The sequence below is a fragment of the Drosophila navojoa genome, chromosome 4 (genome assembly GCF_054131105.1).
Source record: "Drosophila navojoa isolate 15081-1374.11 chromosome 4, UAZ_NAV_1.0, whole genome shotgun sequence".
NCBI classification, from domain to species: Eukaryota; Metazoa; Arthropoda; class Insecta; order Diptera; family Drosophilidae; genus Drosophila; species Drosophila navojoa.
In genome coordinates this window covers 16,191,074-16,209,497 of record NC_142892.1, presented here as the reverse complement: position 1 = coordinate 16,209,497, position 18,424 = coordinate 16,191,074, and the positions used below count along the sequence as shown (strand labels likewise).

The window sequence follows — 18,424 nt, the reverse complement described above, 5'->3', positions numbered from 1 at the left end:
TAATTACAATATATATATATATATGGGTATATATATATACTTATACATATATACAAAATACAACAATATACCTAATAAAACCGTTTATAAGCCCGCAACTCGTTTGTTTTTCTAATATGAATGTCATTTTATTTTATTTTTTTTTCTGGGTTATTAAAAATGTTGCCCTACTGACTTTGTTTTAGCACGCAATTAACAAATTATAATTAGTAACTAATGAAGTGATGTTTTGAGTAACTTAAAGTGTTCCGAATCAACCTGTTGCTGAGTCTATTTATTTAGCCTAGTTTACAATATTCTTGAGAATAGTTTAATAATTCATCTTTCACTTTAGCTTACAGTTTCACATACATTAAAAAACATATTCACTATGTTAACAAAACACTACACAAATTAAAAAAAAAGTTCACATAAAACACAAATTATGATATCAATTAGTTTGCGCATTGACTACTCCGATGTGACTGACCAGGAACGAGGAACAATTACGTTGCGCGTCTCTATAAATGCCTATACAACAACAACAATCATTACGGTTATTGTCTAAGTGTCTAGCAGACAATATCTGGCCTCAGCTTCGGCGTCCTTACAGACCCTTGTTGAAGTAAACGCGATCGGGCACATTGCCACCCGTGCGCTTGACCATATCCTTGTAGAGTTCCGGCTCGAAGGTGCTCATTGTTTTGGTATCCAAGCTGCACTGCTGCGGGAATAGGGCACAGGCCGTGGGCACCATGAAGCAGAGGCTGTCAAATGGCAAATATCTGATTAGTTTGAGTCACTAAATTGGGTTGATTAAATAAAGTTACTCACAAGCAGCCCACCATGAGTGTTTGGAAGGGCGCATTGATCCATTTGATGCGTTTGTACGCCGGCAGTTTCTCCAGTCGCTCCATGACAACGGGCAGTAGCAGCATACCCGGGGCTGCCATTGTGATTCGCGAGATGATCACCTCGCTGATGCCCTTGATGGCCGCCAAGCGACTCTGGCCGACAATCTCACCGTCGGCATTCTTGACATCGATGCCGTTGATTATCTCGTTCTGACGCATAAAGGGAATGTTGACACAATTCGCAGCTGCCACAGCCGCAAACGGAACATAGCGTTGCAGCAATGGTGACGCCCTCTTCGCCCAGTAGTTCTTGCAGCCAATCGCAGCCACTAGAGCTGCACTCGTGGCCGTCGCAAAGGACAGACCCAGCTGCGTGACACTGGTCGGCGAATTGGCATTGCGATTCGTATAGTTGACGATCGCATTGAAGGACTGATTGAGAAACTGCCAGAGCACCACGGCGGGCACGGTGCGGTAGAAGGCCAACATGCCGCCCGTAATTAACATGCCCCCAGGCACCTAAGAAACAAAGAAACGATGCAATTCAGTATTTGGCAACCGTGCGAGTGACGACAGCAGATCGCTAAATATACATATACATATATATGTAAATGTTGCTGCAGCTGACTGTCACGCGACTTGCCTGAAAACTCATGCGACCGGCAAAGTTCTGCAGCTCGCCGGAATCCGGATGAAATGCCGAGCTATACAGCTTCAAATTGTATTTCACTTCCTCGGGCGTCAGCTTGGGTGTCTGTTCGCCTGCCCGATAGTTCTCCACGATTTTCTTGGCCTGCAGCAAACGGTCGCTTGAGACCAGCACCGTACGCGGATCCGTCATCCAGGCATAGTACTGAAAGCGGTCCTTGAACGTATTCAAATCAAATAGATTTTCCACATTGACCAGAGCTGCAATATGAATAAATTATGATGGTGATAATGATATGAATTAATGTTTATAATGGCGTATTTCTTCTTCGACCACTCACATTGGGCAGCCATGTTTTTGGAATTTAAACTGTCGTCCGTTATGTGCGATTACGTAAAGTTCGCTGTCGGCGTCGCTGCTTTCAAGTGTCTTTGATTTATTGGGCCCCAATTTGTGCTTCGAGTCCTATTCGTACGCCACTTAGTTACAATTACACTTGATTTATGTGTACTTAGGGCCGAGTCTATAGCGACTCTCTGATAAAATGCAAGCAGGTGTTTCGTTCTCAGCTGAAATGCTGCTGTGCTATTCGGTTCAATGCTGCACTTTTTTTTTCTTTCTTTCGCTGGCGCAGTTCCAATAAAATTTCAGAGGTGTTGTTGTAGAGACGCCCCGCCGGCTGCTACCGTGTGTTAGCACATCTGTTGGTGATTTAACAATTGGGTAATTGGCAAAAGTACTTACATACATACATATATGTACGTATTTAAATTAAAAGTCACATGTACACTCACAGATACACACAAAGTAATCAGTCTTAATACATTCTATTTATTCGTAAATCGCATGTTTGCCCACTCTTATATTTATTTGTTTTTTTTTTTTTTATCCAACGATTAGCCGATTAGGCGGATAACTATCGATACAAGACAATGTACGATAGTGTAAAGTGCGCAAAATCACAATTTAAATACTAACGGTCTAGGCAAAACTTACATGCTGACACTGGTCAGTGATGCTGACTAATGTGGAATTCATTTAGCTAGTCACACGAATAACGTATTGCTAAGTTTTGTGCATTTACTGTGTTGTTCACGTGTTGCTCCTTATTACCACAACGCACACGTTAACACCAAATGATATCATTAAATACTATGTAAGAATTAATTAGTTTAGTTTCTTTTGTGTTTAACTTATACTTACAGCTACAACTGTTTTTTTACAGCCTTAAGTGCAATCGCTTCACCTTCAGATAAAGAACTTAAGGTAAGCTACACTGCAGCAGGTAAACATTCATACTATGATATTATCGATACATTGCTAACTGATTACTCATCCATAGCGTATACATTTGTCATTCACCAGTGGCGAACGCATGATTTTGCGTAGCCCTGGCTTATTCGCGATTTAATTGTTGTTGTTGCCGTTCTTTTCACTTTCATTGCGCATTTTGTACACAAGTTTCGCGATTTTAAACCAATTTACATTAATTAGGAAGGCGGTAAAGCGCAATGTAGGATTGTATAAGATTAAAGTGCAACCGTAGCGACAATGAAGTCTTGTTGCAGCGCCAGCAGCAATAGCAAACGATAATAATAGAAAGGCCGCAACGGCTCGTTGTAGGGGGAGGGATTTGGCCGCTAAAACCGGAAAACAAAAACTGGTCCGTAGCCGAGGACACGTCGAAGTTCATTGCACTGTGAAGAGATGCGTCTGCTACAACTGCTGTCGCTTTGGCTGCTCTGTAGCCATGCTACCGGCGCCAACATCCTGGCGGTGCTGCCCAGCGTCTGGAGATCGCATTATCTCTTTGGACGTCGCCTGCTGCAGCAACTGGTGGCCGGTCCACAGAATCATTCGGTGACGCTAATAAGCCCACATGCATTATCCGCGACAGATGCGGGAGCAGCACTCTACAGAATACGCGAGATACGTATTGAGGATCATGATCTCAAGCAAAATTGGCTGGACATGGGCATGAGCTTTGAGGCGGAACAGATGCACGCCCAGACCGTTATGGAGCGCTTCACGCGCATGATCTATGCGGGAACCACAAATGTGGACCTGCTACTCTCGGATGCACAGGTGCAAAAGCTAATAACTAGCGGAGAGAAATTTGATTTACTTATCGTGGATTTGTTTTTAAGTGACGCATTACTTGGGTAAGTAAAGAGGAGAAAGTGATGATATATGGAAGGGCTCAAAGTTGTTTATCTCTTTTAGCTTTGCCTATTACTATGGTGTGCCCACCGTTGCAATTAGTCCCACCGGTGCCAACTCATGGCTCAACAACATGTTTGGTAATCCTCAATCCGCCGCTCTCGATCCGAGCAACTTTTTACCCTACACAGAGCGCATGAACACAAAGCAACGCATTACGAATATGCTAATGAGCACCTTTGAGCGTCTGACCTACAAGTGAGTGCACTAGAGAATTTAAATTTTATATATATTGCTAAACTCTGATTGGTTCTGTACTTATAGCTTTTTCCACCTGATCTCCCAGCAATCTGTTTACTCAAATCACTTTGAGCTGCTGGTGCGTGAGCTACCCAACTATCGAGACTTGAGCAAGAACTTGAGTCTTGCCTTGATCAACTCGCATCCTGCTATGGATTATCCACGTGCCTATTTACCCAATATGCTGGAGGTGGGCGGACTACATTTGCTGGAGCCCCAAGAGCTGCAAGTGCCAAATGTAATTTGAATTGCGCCACTTTTGACAGAGTAACAAATTAAAGTCTTTATTCTCTATTCAGCATGTACTTTCGTTTATGGAGGCTGCGTCGAGTGGGGTCATCTACATGAGCCTTGGAGCCGAAGTCCAAACGGCTCAGTTGCCCAGCGAGAAGCTGTCCATATTGCTGGATGTCTTTGCGCATCTCAAGGAATTTCATTTCCTGCTCAAATGGGAAACTGAGGAGTTCATACAACCGCTGCCCGACAACATAATGATCAACAGCTGGTGGCCCCAGCAGGCCATACTGGGTATGTTTTAGCTTAGTACAGCCTTCAATAATACTCAAACTTATTTGCCTTCCAGCTCATGAAAAGGTCAAGCTGTTCATTAGCAGCTGCGGCCAGCTGAGCGTTTGGGAGTCCATTGCGGGTGATACGCCAATACTTGCCATACCCATACTGGCCGAGCAGGAGGTGCTGGCCAAGCGGCTGCAGCAGAAGGGTGCTGCGCTAACAGTCGCCTATGATGCGCTGGCCTATGATGCACTGCTTCATAGCATACGGCAGCTGACGCTGAATGAAAGTTATGCACAGCATTTGGGACAGCTGAAGAAGCGTCTGAGTGTTGTCAATTCGGAAGCTTCGGCGAGAGCGCTCAGCCACATTGAACTGATATTGAGCACAGGTGGGGCTGATTTCCTAAAGTCCCATGCCAACTCGCTCAACTTTTGGCGCTCCGAGGGCTTGGACGTGCTGGTGATAATAGCGCTGGGTATTTCCGGAATTTTGACTGTGCCATTTGTGGTCACGTGCTGCATACTGCGTCGCTCGTACTACAGTCAAGCTGCACAGGATCAGCAGCAGCAACCGTATCGCACCATGCTCAAGAGCGTGGGTCGCGTGCACAGCCATGGGGATCCCAGTAGCTGTACGAGCGCTCGCTCCACCGAGCCGTTGAGGAGAACACGCTCGGCACAATCGCTGTCGGCTCGCTCGAGCTGCTCCAGCTTCAGTTCGACAACACCGACTACGCCGTCCAGCAATTCGACAACTCCGCTGGATCTGACACCGCCGCCACCGACAGCTGCAACGCCCGCTATGGATCTGTATGTCAATCAGGGTGTTTATAGCGCACAGAAAGCATCAGCGCTCGACGAGAAGATGGAGCACGCGTTCTTATAGCCACATCGATAGCTATCGGCATGGCATAACGATATATCTCTAGATTTCCAACCTTACCCAAATGTATATGTATAGGCAAGATATGCAATTAGTCGTATCTAATATCCCGTGTTGGGTTGTGCACCCGTAAAATGTTTATCTGTCTTTGTGTTATTTTATATACATATATATATATATACTTATTATAACTAGCTTAGCCGTGATACGCGCTCACAAATGATATTGTGTGTTGTTTTTACCGATATTAAGTCTAATGTCCGATGTGAAACGACAACCAAGACACTGCGAAGGTTGTTATAGTTTATATTTTATATTTGTTAATTGGCAAATTCGTTTAACGAAATCGAGTATAGGGAATGTTTATTATACATATATGGCAAATCGTATTTAGTTCGTCTGATTTCTATAGCTTTTAATCTCAATGTTTAATATTTAAGCAGGCTTCAAGAAATATTATATGTATATTTGCAATTGAAATTCTTGTGTTGTGCGAGTTTTATTTGAATGAATTATTTATTGATTGACTCACTAAGAGCTGGGAAACTGGAAAGGGAACCTTAACTGCATACATATATGTATGTATGCGTGTGTCATGTATGTATATCATTAGCAAAAGCTATTCATTTGATCCGCGTAGCACCGCTTAATTCACGTGATTTAGTATTGTTTACTATTTCCCTGCAATCCAAAACATTTTTTATAAATTTAACATATGTACTTGAGTTATTATTTATATTTTATTTTCATTTTAAATACTTTTTTTTATTATTATAATTTTTTTTTTATATTTTAACTATCGTACTTAGCCTAAATTATTTGTTTGTTGTTAGTTTACTATAAATATTTGGGTCTTAATATTAATTATATTTTAATTTTATTTTATATATGACTACTTATTTTTAAAATTTTTTGCAGTTTTTAATTAACAGATTTTAAGGCTATCCTAATTTTTTTCAACATAATTTTTTATTTATAAAATATTATCTTTTTATATTTTAGCTATTAATTTATAATATATAAATTCCTTTTTATTATTTTTCTTCTATTTTTTATTTTTTGTATATATTTTTACTATTTTTAAAATTATATATTTATATTGTTAGCCTTTACAAAAATTGTCTAAAATATTTTTTTTTTTTTTTTTCACAATTCCTTCACAAACGTAAACTCCCATTTACACTTCAAATACAGGGTATTAAAATTAATGATCAACTTTAGCTGGGTAGCACCTCAATTCAGCGTATAAATCGAAATACACATTATTTTCGATCGTATGTTTTTAGTTATTTTTATTTTTTATCGCTTGTGCAACAAAGCATAAAACAGCAACAACAACAACAACAGCCAGCGGATATTATTATAAAAGACAACAAAAATACAGTGAGTTATATACGTATATATATGTGTTTTTTTTTTTTGGGTAGCATTCAAGTGTGAGTAACAGTTAATGTTAATTACGGCCGGCGATGCCAATGGAGGCGTGTCTAATTAGCTGCCCCAGCGGCGGCGTCGTCTGTCGGCGCGCTTTGATGTGCATGACGGCGTGTGCACTTCATTTAAGCCGAGTGCGCCTCAAGTGTCTCTAAAGGATGTGAATGCCATGCGATGCGATGCGACGGCTGCAGCTGGGACTAGCTGTGGCCAAAGCTGGCTCTGGGTGCAAAGAGCAGCAGCAGCAGCAGTAGCAGGAGGAGGTTGAGTAGGTTGAGTAGGAGGCGCTGCCTTGGCACCTGTTTGCATTCAACATTCAAGCCATGCATGCTAGAGGCGCACACAAAGAGAGCGCGGAGCAGTGTGAGAGGGGGCAGGAGCAGAAGTGGGTTTCGGCAGTTGTTGGAACGTTAGGGATTTGGGTGGCACAACTTCCAGCCGAAGCGCCCACAGCTGGGGCAATTATTCAGTTGGCTTCCTTCTTGTTGCATGTTAATAAAAGTGTAATTATGCTGCACGCTTATGGGGCATGGGGCAAAGGCAGCGCCTGACTTTTCAACTGCCATTCAGCTTTTAGTCCCGAAGCCTTTTTATGCGCATATTTTTGGTTGAATCTCTGCAGGAATTTGATATGCAGCTCGCACAAGGTGAGGCGGCTAGGTTGGCAACCGCAAGCGCTGCGCTGTGTGCCGCATATCTCATTAATAGACAGAGTAATACAAATCGGACTTAGATCAGAGCATTGACAGCGCGAAGGTCGCACCGCACCTGGCAAGGTGGGCCGCCAGGAGTTCAGCCGGCGGCTGGGATGCTGTCAACGCTGTCGACCGCAAATAAAAAATAAAACCGAGCCGAGCGAACAGAAAACCAAGTCAGGTCTTGACTTTGACAGCAGCAATGCATTGAAGCGCACAGGCATACCAAAGCTCTCGGATTACCACTGGGAACAGAGCAGAGCAGAGCAGAGCAGAGCCGAGCAGATCGAAGAGCCGGCGGCCCCTTCGGAGTCAACAGCGACCATTAGCGCGCCTGTCAGCGGCGACGGGCGACAAATGCAGCTGCAGATGGGGGATGCTGCTGCAGATGCAACATCAGCATCAAAGACCCATTGACAGCGGCGGCAACGGCTCTTGCCACAGCTGCCCCGCCCTCATTTTCGGTTGCAATATGCGTAGCGGCTGCTGGCGCCTTTGAAGTACAAGCTACAAAATTAATTGCATGCTACATGCGGCCACAAAGGGAGCATGACAACAACAACAATAACAACAACTGCAACAGCAACCAGAACTTTAAACTGTAAATCAACAATCATCATAACTATAACTTTTTGCCCCAGACATGGACAGGCAGCCGGCCAAGGGGAATGCTGTCAACATGTTGCCAGTTGCTCAGAGCGCTTCATTCCCTTTCAACACTTTGTAGTTGCAGCACTTGACTTTTGCCTGGCCAAATCCCACGCACATGCTACAAATCTCCACCCCGCCACTCTCTCTCTCTCTCTCTCTTTGTTTGCTCCATTGTGTGCAGTTTGCAATTTAATTACTTTTGAGTTACGCAACAAGCAAACGGCACAAAGTTGGCCCAAAAGGGGCTCACAGGATCCGGCCAGTTGAGAGTGCGGCACATGCAGCCGCATGTGGCGGCCTGGCAGACTGCTGATTTCCATGGGAGCCTCTGCGTCCATAGTTGAAATTCATAATACACAAATTTAAGTTCTTGTTGCATAAAATTTGAGCTCTGTGCGACCAACAGAGAACAGAGAACAGCCACAGTGCCTGTCTCTCGGACATTCTGTCTCTGCAACAGTAAGAAAAAAACAACAACAACAAAAAAACATCGCCAGCTGTTGTCCCCATTTGCATTATCGATCGCTGCCCACTGCGAGCTCCCCAGATTTTTGTTGACACACACAAAAACAACAACAAAATTTGCATAAATGTTCACAGTTTACACAAAAAAAAATATTCTGAATTAAAATATATACAAAACAGCAGCAGCTGCTGCTGCTGCAGCAGACAAAAATAAAACAACATAGCAAAAAGTCGGAGGACATGTGAGAAGTCAATTTAACAACGGATCGAATTGTTCGACTAGTAAGTACCCTGTACAGATTTCGAATGAAGCTTAGATAAGTTTTATATAAACTTTTCTAATATTCAACTTAGTTTATATTATTCTAGGCATTCTAAACTATTTATAGGGAACCACTTAGTTGCATACTTCCCATTAAAACTTTTTAATTATTGTTTGTTCTCTTATAGTATTTATGAACAAAGTTTGATCTACCTCTATAAAATCTGTGCTGGCATTAAAAATTAATGAATCGAAATGAACAAAGTGCACTCTGCAACACCGCTCTATGTGATTCTCATGAATTTCAGTGTCCTTAGACTGTAAATGTTTTATATATTTATAAAAAAGTATATATAATAATTTTTAGACATATTAAATATATATTGTATATTACTGCAAAATGTTTGGGAATTTAAGAGGATTTATATCTTCAAGGAAAACATGAATTTTGACGGGGTAAACTTTATTATATACAAAATTAATAGCCTAGGATGAATAAATGTTGTTAGTATGTAAATTATTATTTTTTAATGATTGTTCCAAATAATTTGCATGGCGCATATCAAGGAGTTTGGGTCTGTTGATTTCCTCTATTAAAATTAATTTGAGAAGTTTAACTAAATTTTTGATTGATTACTTAAATGTATAGAGCTAGCTTTGGTGGCATTCTAACACATAAATCAATTTTTACTATCGTCCTCAAACTTAAGAGAAACACGCTTGCTCATCTCTGAGATTCTCATAGAGTCAACTAGATATTTCATCATTTATAGCATAGCATACATATTTATTTAGTCAACTAGAGATTTCATCATACATATAGAGCATTCTTATATATGTTAAATATTTAATATATATTTAATTTAAATATTATTAACGGAACTGTATGTTATCCTATGCTTAAGCTGGCATCTACATACATACATATGTACATATTTATATAGTAAAAATTATACATATTTCAATATATACATTTACACATATGTACATTTGTACATTAATTTACATTTTATACTCTTTGCCTATATCAGCAATTACCCTATGTATATTATGCTTCCTCCTCTTAATTAGATTTTCATAAATCCATTTCCTCCCATTATCAAACTCAAAAAACATTCATTTGGTATTTATTCAAATTCCTAATACCAACTTGATGAAATAACAGAAATCTATTCAATTGTAATTGATTATTAATTATTTACTCTGCGCATTCCTTTCGCCAATCAAATGGCCATTTGCCACGTGTCCGTCCGTTCAGCTAACTGTTAAAGCCTGTTGTTGTTATGGATGTGCGATGAGCTGGCTTGATTAGCTTAGCAGCTGGACGCATTGAATCGCGTCGATCGCCCGCGCTTATGGAGTTTCTCTGTGTGTGTGTGTGTGTGTGTGTGTGCCCCGCCTCCTCTGTGAGCAGTTTCATGTGCATGGGCTCATTTTAGCTTGGCCCGAAGGCGTCTCTGCTCTGCAGCTTTTGATGTCTGCCGCCATCCACAACACAGTTGACTGAGCTAGCTGACTGGCCAGAGTCTCTCTCCGTCCGTCCGTCTGTCTGTCGTTGTGGATGTCCGCGCCACCCGTGCGAAAACTTTGCTGTCGGCTTGCTCTTATCAACTGTCCAAAGCTTTTGCGCTCGTTCAAATCAATTTGAAGCGGTCCCCAGCCACCAGCACCACACAGGAGGCAATGGAACTGGGCAATGGGCCAGCAGAGCGCATGCGCGACGGCGACGGCAGCAGCGGCAGCGGCAGCGGCAGCGACGGCGGCGTTTAAAAGCCACTTGAATGACTGACACATAGAGGGCGCTCGCACGCTCCTCGAATGTGAAGGCATGAGGTGCTGCACTGTATATCTGAATCTCCATCTACATCGGCATCGGCATTGGCATCTCCATCCGCCAGCCGCCAATCGCCAGCTGTTGTCGGCGGCCTTTTGGCCTTAGTTGTTGCCTGTTGTTGGCTGAGTCTGCCTTTGTTCTTTGCCGTCGAGCGTTAAATGCTTTTTGCGGCTTTTATTAAATTATTATTTACTTTTATTACAAAGCGCGACGGCCGGCATGGCAAATTTATGTGATATTTCAATTTGTGACGCTCGACGACGCTTCGTGTATTCATGTTTGATGTGAACATGCGTATTTATATACGATATAGAAATATACAAATAAATATACATACATACATACATATATCGAATGCTCAGTCTCTGCTATACTTGAACTTCAAAGCGCACGTTCGGCCAACCCTTTGCTAATAAAATTGGTCCAAAAATATATACAGCGAATGAGAGAGAGCGAGCAAGAGCCACAGATAAATGTACAGTTAGAGAGACGGTCTCAACTTCAAAGCAAATGCTTTGTTGCCTGTGGGAGGGGGAATTTCTTGTTCAGCAACAAAGGCAATTGAAATGCTCAAAGAGGAAGAGAGCGAGAGCGCAAGAGAGATTTGCCAAGCTTATTCTTGCTGTTGCTGTTGTTGTTGTTGCTGTATTTGCTACCTACTTAAGTTCGCAGCAGGCCGACACATTTTAATTGTTGTCAACCCACACACAGAGGATGGACACAAAAAGCAGCCGCACCCAAAAACGCAGCCGCCCCTCGCTCGTCTCGCAGTCGACAGCGTTCGGCTTCTGGGCTCGGGTTCGGGTTCGGGTGCGCTTCGATTCAGTCGGTACATGAAAAAGACATCAAAGCAAATCTTGACAACGTATATGCCTGTTATCTGCATCTAGCAGTCGGCAACTGGGTGCGGGCTCTCTTGCTCTATCTATGTGTGTGTGTGTGTGTGTGTGTGAGTGAGTGAGCGTGTGTGCTTGTGTGTGTGTGCATTGCAACGGATGCAAGCAACACAACTGCTCTGCCGGCACTCTTCACTCAACACTCACACTCACACTCACACACACACATACAAACACATGCATGAGCGCTCCTTGCGGAAACTCGTACATTTCCTGCTCTGCTCCAGCTAACGATAGCTGTTCGAGTGTGGAGAGCTTTCAAGTTGCTTTTCCACTCAGCCAAACAACGTCAAAAACCTTCCTTCGTTAACCAAAACCAAAGCCAAAATCAAATGCAACTCCACAAAAAGTGGGCGTATGGAAATGAAAGAGCATAGAAAGGAAAAGGGCTTTCATTTTGGTCAGTAAGCTGGCCAAAAAGGAGACTTTTGAGTGTGTCATTGTGTTGTCAGTTGATAATGTTGCCAAGACTAACATTTGCTCCATACATTAACTACACTTGGATGACTTGGATATCACGAAATCAAAGCAGGTTCCGCCTAACATGCTCCCACTCTAACTTTACGGTTTTAGTAGTGTTTAAAGTTATCTAAGATTATATATTCACATTGGGATATAATAATATGAACGATTATCTGTAAATCTATAAAACTGTACATATATGTAGAAGCAATGTAAAGCTGTTAAGTACGTTGAATAGTGTGATACATAGAGATAAGCCAATCAAGTTTTTGTATGCAAATTCCATTTTTGATCTATGTTACCTGTTAAGGCATTTGAGTAAATTATCCATAAGAGCGACATTTACATTTAAGTGAAACATGAGCTAGTATGTAGACACTCTCCACTGTAACTGTCTCCTGTAATAATGGGCAATCTTCGCTCTGAACTCTCTTCTCTCCTCTTCCCACTCTGATCATGCTCTCCATGTATGTCACAAGATTGCAACCAGCGGCGATCGCTCGGTCGTGTTTGACTTTTGCTCCCAGAGAGAATCCAGAAGAAGCCATAAATGTCAATGCAATAAGAAAAGCAATAAATATTATTTGATATTCAAGATCAAGTAATAGACTCTATCTAATATGAAAACCACAAAGTGCTACTAGAAGTGCTATAAGAAATTTCTATGCAAAAATAAAAATAATGATCATAAATATAAAATTGAGACATGATATGGATATGGATGTATTGATATCGAACAAGAACCACTCTCAGCTCTATCTCATTTCTACCATCTAGAGTCTCTCGTATATCCCTAGCTACACATTAAATGAAATATTTAACATCCATTAGACACCTCTAGATATGTTCAGCTGCATGCATATGTCTTCATTATTCATCATCAGCTCGGGCTCTCGGAATGCAATTCAGGAACTGTGCGCGCATGCGTGAGTCTTGAGTTATGACAATCAAATGGGCCCATGTGTGGCCGGCCGGGAAGGCTAGTAAATCAAATTTTTGGCGTGCCGTGTAAACAATGTTATAAATCAGAAAGCCGCAAGGCAAGAGTCGGGCCGGCCGTCGGGACAGCCGAGGGGTATACGCCCACACAGACAAGGAGAACGTCTGGCGGTTTGCAGTGCGCCAGGATGCAAGTGACGCATAAGGCTATTAACATATGAGATAGGAGCAGGGGCAGGGCAGGGCAGGGACAGAGACAGGGGCGGGGGCAGCAACCGGTGTGTGGCACATGGAGACCAAGGCGTGGGCGAACGAAGTTAAGATTTACAGCAACGACAAATAATTGCAATTGAGTCGAGTCGAGTCTGAGTTGAGTCTGAGACTCTGTTGATTTACCCTATGTCATCTTGGGCTAGCTCAATTAATTTTTGGACAATTGAAATTAGTCAAACTGTAGCAACGGCTATTAAAACTTATTAAAAAACATCTTGGGGCTAGCCCCACAGCGTGTTTTATTTATATCTTGTCTTCTTTTTTCTTTCTTTTTTTGAACTCTTTTTCCCAAGCGTAAAACAAAAAGCGAGCTTTGTCTTCTTTCTGCTGTCGGTAAGGAGAAAAAAATCTGTCTGGTTTTCGCCGAGATGAATAAAAAACACGACCAGCCGCAAAAGTCATTAACGCCCAGTCAAAAGACCGACAAAAAATAAAAATATTAATACCAAAGTCGAAGTGTAAAGACAGACAGAGACGGCTGCCCAAAACCAAAACACTAAAAGGGGGTCAAAGGGAGACTATTAAGTAGATGGGAGAACGAAGTTTGATAATGATATGATATGATCAGGTGCAACTAAGTGAGTAGTTAAAACAATTATGATATAATGTGATTATAATTAATATGAGAAAAGTCAGAGGTTTGTGGAGGGCAAAGAGAATTTATACTTGAGCAAAATATATACTACTTATACATATAAAATACAGTCAACAAATTTCATATTCAATAACAAAACAATTTACTAAAATATTATGTATAAACAAAAATAATGAATAAATATCAAAAAATAAAAATAAAAGTAAAAAAACATCGCGAATATTTATTTTATATATTTATTATATTTTACAAAATATCTGTGGTTTTCTGTATCTTTAATATGATTTAATCATAGTCTAAGTAAGTATAAAAATATTAAATAAATACAATTATTTATAAATATATAAAAATTAAATATAAATATAAAATATTTAAAAATTGAATTTTATTTTTAATGCTTAACATGTTTTCTACTTCTATTTTTTTTTGCCTTAATTTAAAAGTTTTTTGTTATATTTTTGTTAAAGACATGAATAAAATATATAATAATAAATTTAAAAAGCTGAAAAATATATAAAAAATAATATGTACAATTTGGTTTATTTATATATATTTATGTAAGCATTTCATGCATTACAAACAACATAATTAATTTAATTTTTAAATAGAATATGATTTATTTTTTATGTACTAAATATAATTCTCTCTTTCTTAAATATAATTCTCCCCAATTTATAATACCAAATATTGAACTTGAAGAGTCATATTCCATGCTTTGCTATTGCGAGCACACTCACTGTTATTCATTATTCATTAGCACATATTCAAAAGGGGGTCTCCACGAAATATTACGAATCAGCGCTATAAACAATGTGGGGTCATATGCTGGGCATGGTCATATAAGTAAGTGTTGGGCATTGTCTGGCAGTTTCTATCCGTCCGTTGTCCGTCCGTCTGTCTCGCATTGCACAACAAATCAATTTTTTACGTTTAAAAATTTAACATTTTTTTTTATTCATTTGCGTTTTTATTTTTTCGGTTTCTCTTTTTATTTTTCTTTAATAATAAAATGACGAAAGATGTGCCACAAAGAAAAACTTTTGAAACGCAGCAGAAAATTGATTTTCAAGACTTTGGGCATGGACAGCTAGACAGATGATGGTTGGGTTAGATGAATATGGATGGGCTATGGGCTATGGAGAAGCACGCACACACACACACACATATACACATACTCATACACACTCAACTGGGGGGTTCTCGGCTGTGTGTCCGTTGTTGAGTGATGTGCGCATGGACAATGAAGCACTGACTGAATGAGAGCCGGCCAGCGGCATGAGTCTGTGTTGTATGTTGTGTGTTGTGTGGCATGTCCCCGCTTTATCATCCCTGCCTCGCTGGCTCGCTTCATTGCCGCCCGTTCGGTTTGTATGACACCGAAATGAAAAGCGTCAAAGAGTCAGCGCCGACGCGCTGCACGACTCAGCGACTCAGCGACTCACCGACTCGATTCGAAGACTCGTCTACGGCCCGATCGGACTCCCAACTCTCGACTCCCGCTTCAGCTTCAACTGCGACTGCGGCAGCGGCAGCGGCTTCAGCGTTTAATTAAAAGGCAAAGGCGGTGGCCAACGGTTGATCATTATCCATGACAGTCAGATAAAGCCCCGGCGACTGGAGGCTGCGGGCCACGGTTTTGAAGTTTTGAGTCTGGATTGGAGTTTCGGTTTGGCTTTGGGTTGGGCCACTCGGCCTGCCTGACTGACTGAATGGCTGCCCGGCTGTGACTGTGGCAACGCCTTGCAGTGTTTTGTGTCCGCACTTTAAAAAATGATTTTTATTTTACTTTTTTGTTTTTCATACTTAACGGGCGCCGCTCTCCCTCTTTCTCCCTATAATTTATAGCGCAAATGTAATATATATTTAGTTGAAGGCATGTGTTTTCAGGTCTATAATGGAAATGCAGGAATATGTTTGTGGAGTTGCAGCAATTGAGTGGAGTACTACATGTAATTATTATGTTAGAAGTTGAATTTCAAAGAAAGAAAGTTGATTTTTGATATATCTCGCTTGTGCTGAGGGGGAAAGAGTAAAAGGCGAGAGAAGGCGAGAGAGAGACAGAGAAAGACAGTGATAGAAAACGATATAGATAGTGAAAGATAGAGGTAGTGAAAGATAGATATATAGTTAGTTATAGAGATATAGTTAGAGAAAGAGAGCGAGATAGAAATAAAGAGACAGGAGAGAGACAGTCTGAGAGAGAGATAGTAATACAGAAAGATTGGTAGCGAGAGAGAGAGATAGAATAAGCTAACAATTTGCCTTGAACAATATACTCTGGAATAGAAAGAGAGGAGAGAGACAGAGAAAGAGAGAGATAGTTGGAAAAGTAGGCAGAGATTTGAGTTTATATTTCTATAGAACCTTTTTAGAACCTCGAACACACCTCAAACCAAGCAACGTCGGGTAATTACTAATTATTCATTTCGAGACTCATAAATAAATAATTATTTAACTCATCAATTGCATTTTATTTATTTATAAAGAACTTTATTTCCTTTGTATATACTGAAATGTATATTTCTTTGGCTCATAAATGTTGCGTTTATTGCCTTGAAAATATTATCAATTCTCAAAATTGAATGTTTATGCCCGATTGAAAATCAAAATAAAATTCCCAATCAGCTCCACACTTCATTGGTTTCCTGCCCAAGCAAACGAATTCTCGTTAATTTCAATAACAATTTTTGTTTTTTGCTTCTAATTTTTTTTTCTCTTTTCATATTTTTTTCAATGATCAACAATTCGTGCATTTTATTTATATATTTTGAAGGGTGCAGCCAAGCGAGTGAAACAACAAATTAAACAAGAAAACTTAAAAAGCACAAAATATTTTCAATAAATTATGAGCGGGGCATAAATTAGATATAGATATAGATTGCGCCATAGAGACTCTGGGTGTGTGTGTGTGTGTGTGTGTGTGTGCGTTGCTCATTAAAAACTGTTGGAGGAAGAGACTCAAAGAAAAATTATACACACTTATAAATATATACATACATACATATATGTATATGTTTATATATTTATTATATGTTTCTTTTGATACTCGTAAAAATGTTGTGCACTGTGCAACTATTAAATAAATTAACTTTGTTGTAAGTGCTGCTCATAAATATTTATGTGTCTGTCATACCAAAATTCAAATCAACTTGTCGTCGTCGTTGGAGCCTACGAAGGGGGAAGGCGGGGTGCGTGGGGCGCCTTAAAGCAAATGATGAAAAACAATTATGAATTGTCTGTTTGGGGTCATCCGGCTGGCACTTGACAGGAAATTATATTGTAAGATCATTAAAGTGACAGCCGAGCCGAAGCAACATTCAAAATATATCCAGAAATGTGAGGGAGAGGGAGAGAGAGAGGGAGAGGGATAGAGATAGAGAGTCAATCTTTTCGGGCTGTACATGTGCAGCTCCGTGTCTCCTTTTGATGTCTGTGGCTCATTTTCCAAAGTGACTTTTACGCAGAAGTCGTTAAATATCAACGCACAGCCAAATTTCCAATTAATTTTGATAAACGCGCGCTCATTTAACCATATGCAACTCCAACTCAAATAGAAAAGAAATATAATAATAAAAAAAAATTATTATTTTTCGAGTTGCTCTAGCGATTGCTGCAACGACCAATTGTTGCTTATTAGGCCGAAATCATTAAAAATCCATGCAGAGAGATAGAGAGGGAGAGAAGGAGTGGGAGCGAGACTGACACACACACACACATGTCGAAAATTGTCTACAAAATAAAGCCATTCGATTTGCTAGCGCATTTTATGAGCTTTTTATTTTGGGCTGATTTTTGGCCGCCTTTCCTTGGTTTTACGACGCTCGGGCACAAGTTACAAGAGAGTTTCGTGTCCAGAGGTTTATCATCCAACGATTAGGCCCTTCAATATTGCGGCTCGACAAGTTTATGGCGAGATTAACGATGCCAAAAAAAAACAACAACAACAACAACACGATGCCAGCCAGATAAGCCAGACAAGATAGTTGTTTTTATTTTTTCTACTCTCTGTTCTTCTTCTGCTTCTTCTCGAAAAGCTAATTCGATACTTAAGCTGCAGCGCTCACAGGGTTTTTGGAAACTAATTGAACGCTGGAAACTTCCCGAAGTGCCATCATAAAATCAAACACCAGAATGTGCATCATTAGAGCCGCGAGGTGTACGACATCGGTGTGAGCAGAACATCGTCTAGTAGTGTCGAGAGAACACTACTATTCAAGTGGATAGTAAATAATTTTGATGTTCGTGGAGATATTTTTTAACAAGCAGCCATTAAATCAAGGCAAATTCTTTAATTAGCTAGAGGAATCTATGCGGCGCATGATTCATCTCGAGTTGCTTGAGTTTCATTAGGAGTTCTTGGCAATTGTTTGAACGGGTATTTGATACTATCTCTAGATATGTTATTGGCCTATTAAACTCACTTGACGACAACGGTTTTTTAATGGGCAATCGCCTTTCTATGTGATTTCCATAGTATTACGATAAATTAATTATCAATTAATGAATACATAATGAATACATATTTAAGTATTATTTTTCATATATAGTATCTCTGTCTTTCTCGGTGTCATTTCCTCT

At 40.4% G+C, this 18,424-nt stretch overlaps 2 protein-coding genes and 1 long non-coding RNA gene across 3 annotated transcripts in view; 1 reads left to right on the top strand and 2 right to left on the bottom strand.

The window, feature by feature from the left end:
* LOC149091441 (uncharacterized) overlaps nucleotides 1-10,969 on the bottom strand; it is a 36,157-nt gene extending 25,188 nt beyond the window's left edge. The window contains exon 1 of the long non-coding RNA XR_016196880.1: nucleotides 9,962-10,969. This is a non-coding gene — a long non-coding RNA (uncharacterized LOC149091441). The remainder of the gene's footprint in view (nucleotides 1-9,961) is intronic.
* On the bottom strand, nucleotides 128-2,183 carry Sfxn2 (sideroflexin 2). Its single transcript, XM_030385815.2, has 4 exons — nucleotides 1,823-2,183; nucleotides 1,477-1,742; nucleotides 814-1,352; nucleotides 128-746 (listed from the first exon to the last, which is right to left on the bottom strand). Exons 1-4 carry the CDS (start codon nucleotides 1,833-1,835, stop codon nucleotides 587-589), a joined length of 978 nt encoding a protein of 325 aa, XP_030241675.1. The 5' UTR covers nucleotides 1,836-2,183; the 3' UTR covers nucleotides 128-586.
* On the top strand, nucleotides 2,894-5,820 carry Ugt316A1 (UDP-glycosyltransferase family 316 member A1). Its single transcript, XM_018102399.3, has 5 exons — nucleotides 2,894-3,644; nucleotides 3,706-3,900; nucleotides 3,967-4,180; nucleotides 4,242-4,470; nucleotides 4,526-5,820. Exons 1-5 carry the CDS (start codon nucleotides 3,190-3,192, stop codon nucleotides 5,341-5,343), a joined length of 1,911 nt encoding a protein of 636 aa, XP_017957888.1. The 5' UTR covers nucleotides 2,894-3,189; the 3' UTR covers nucleotides 5,344-5,820.
* Nucleotides 10,970-18,424: the final 7,455 nt, after the last annotated feature.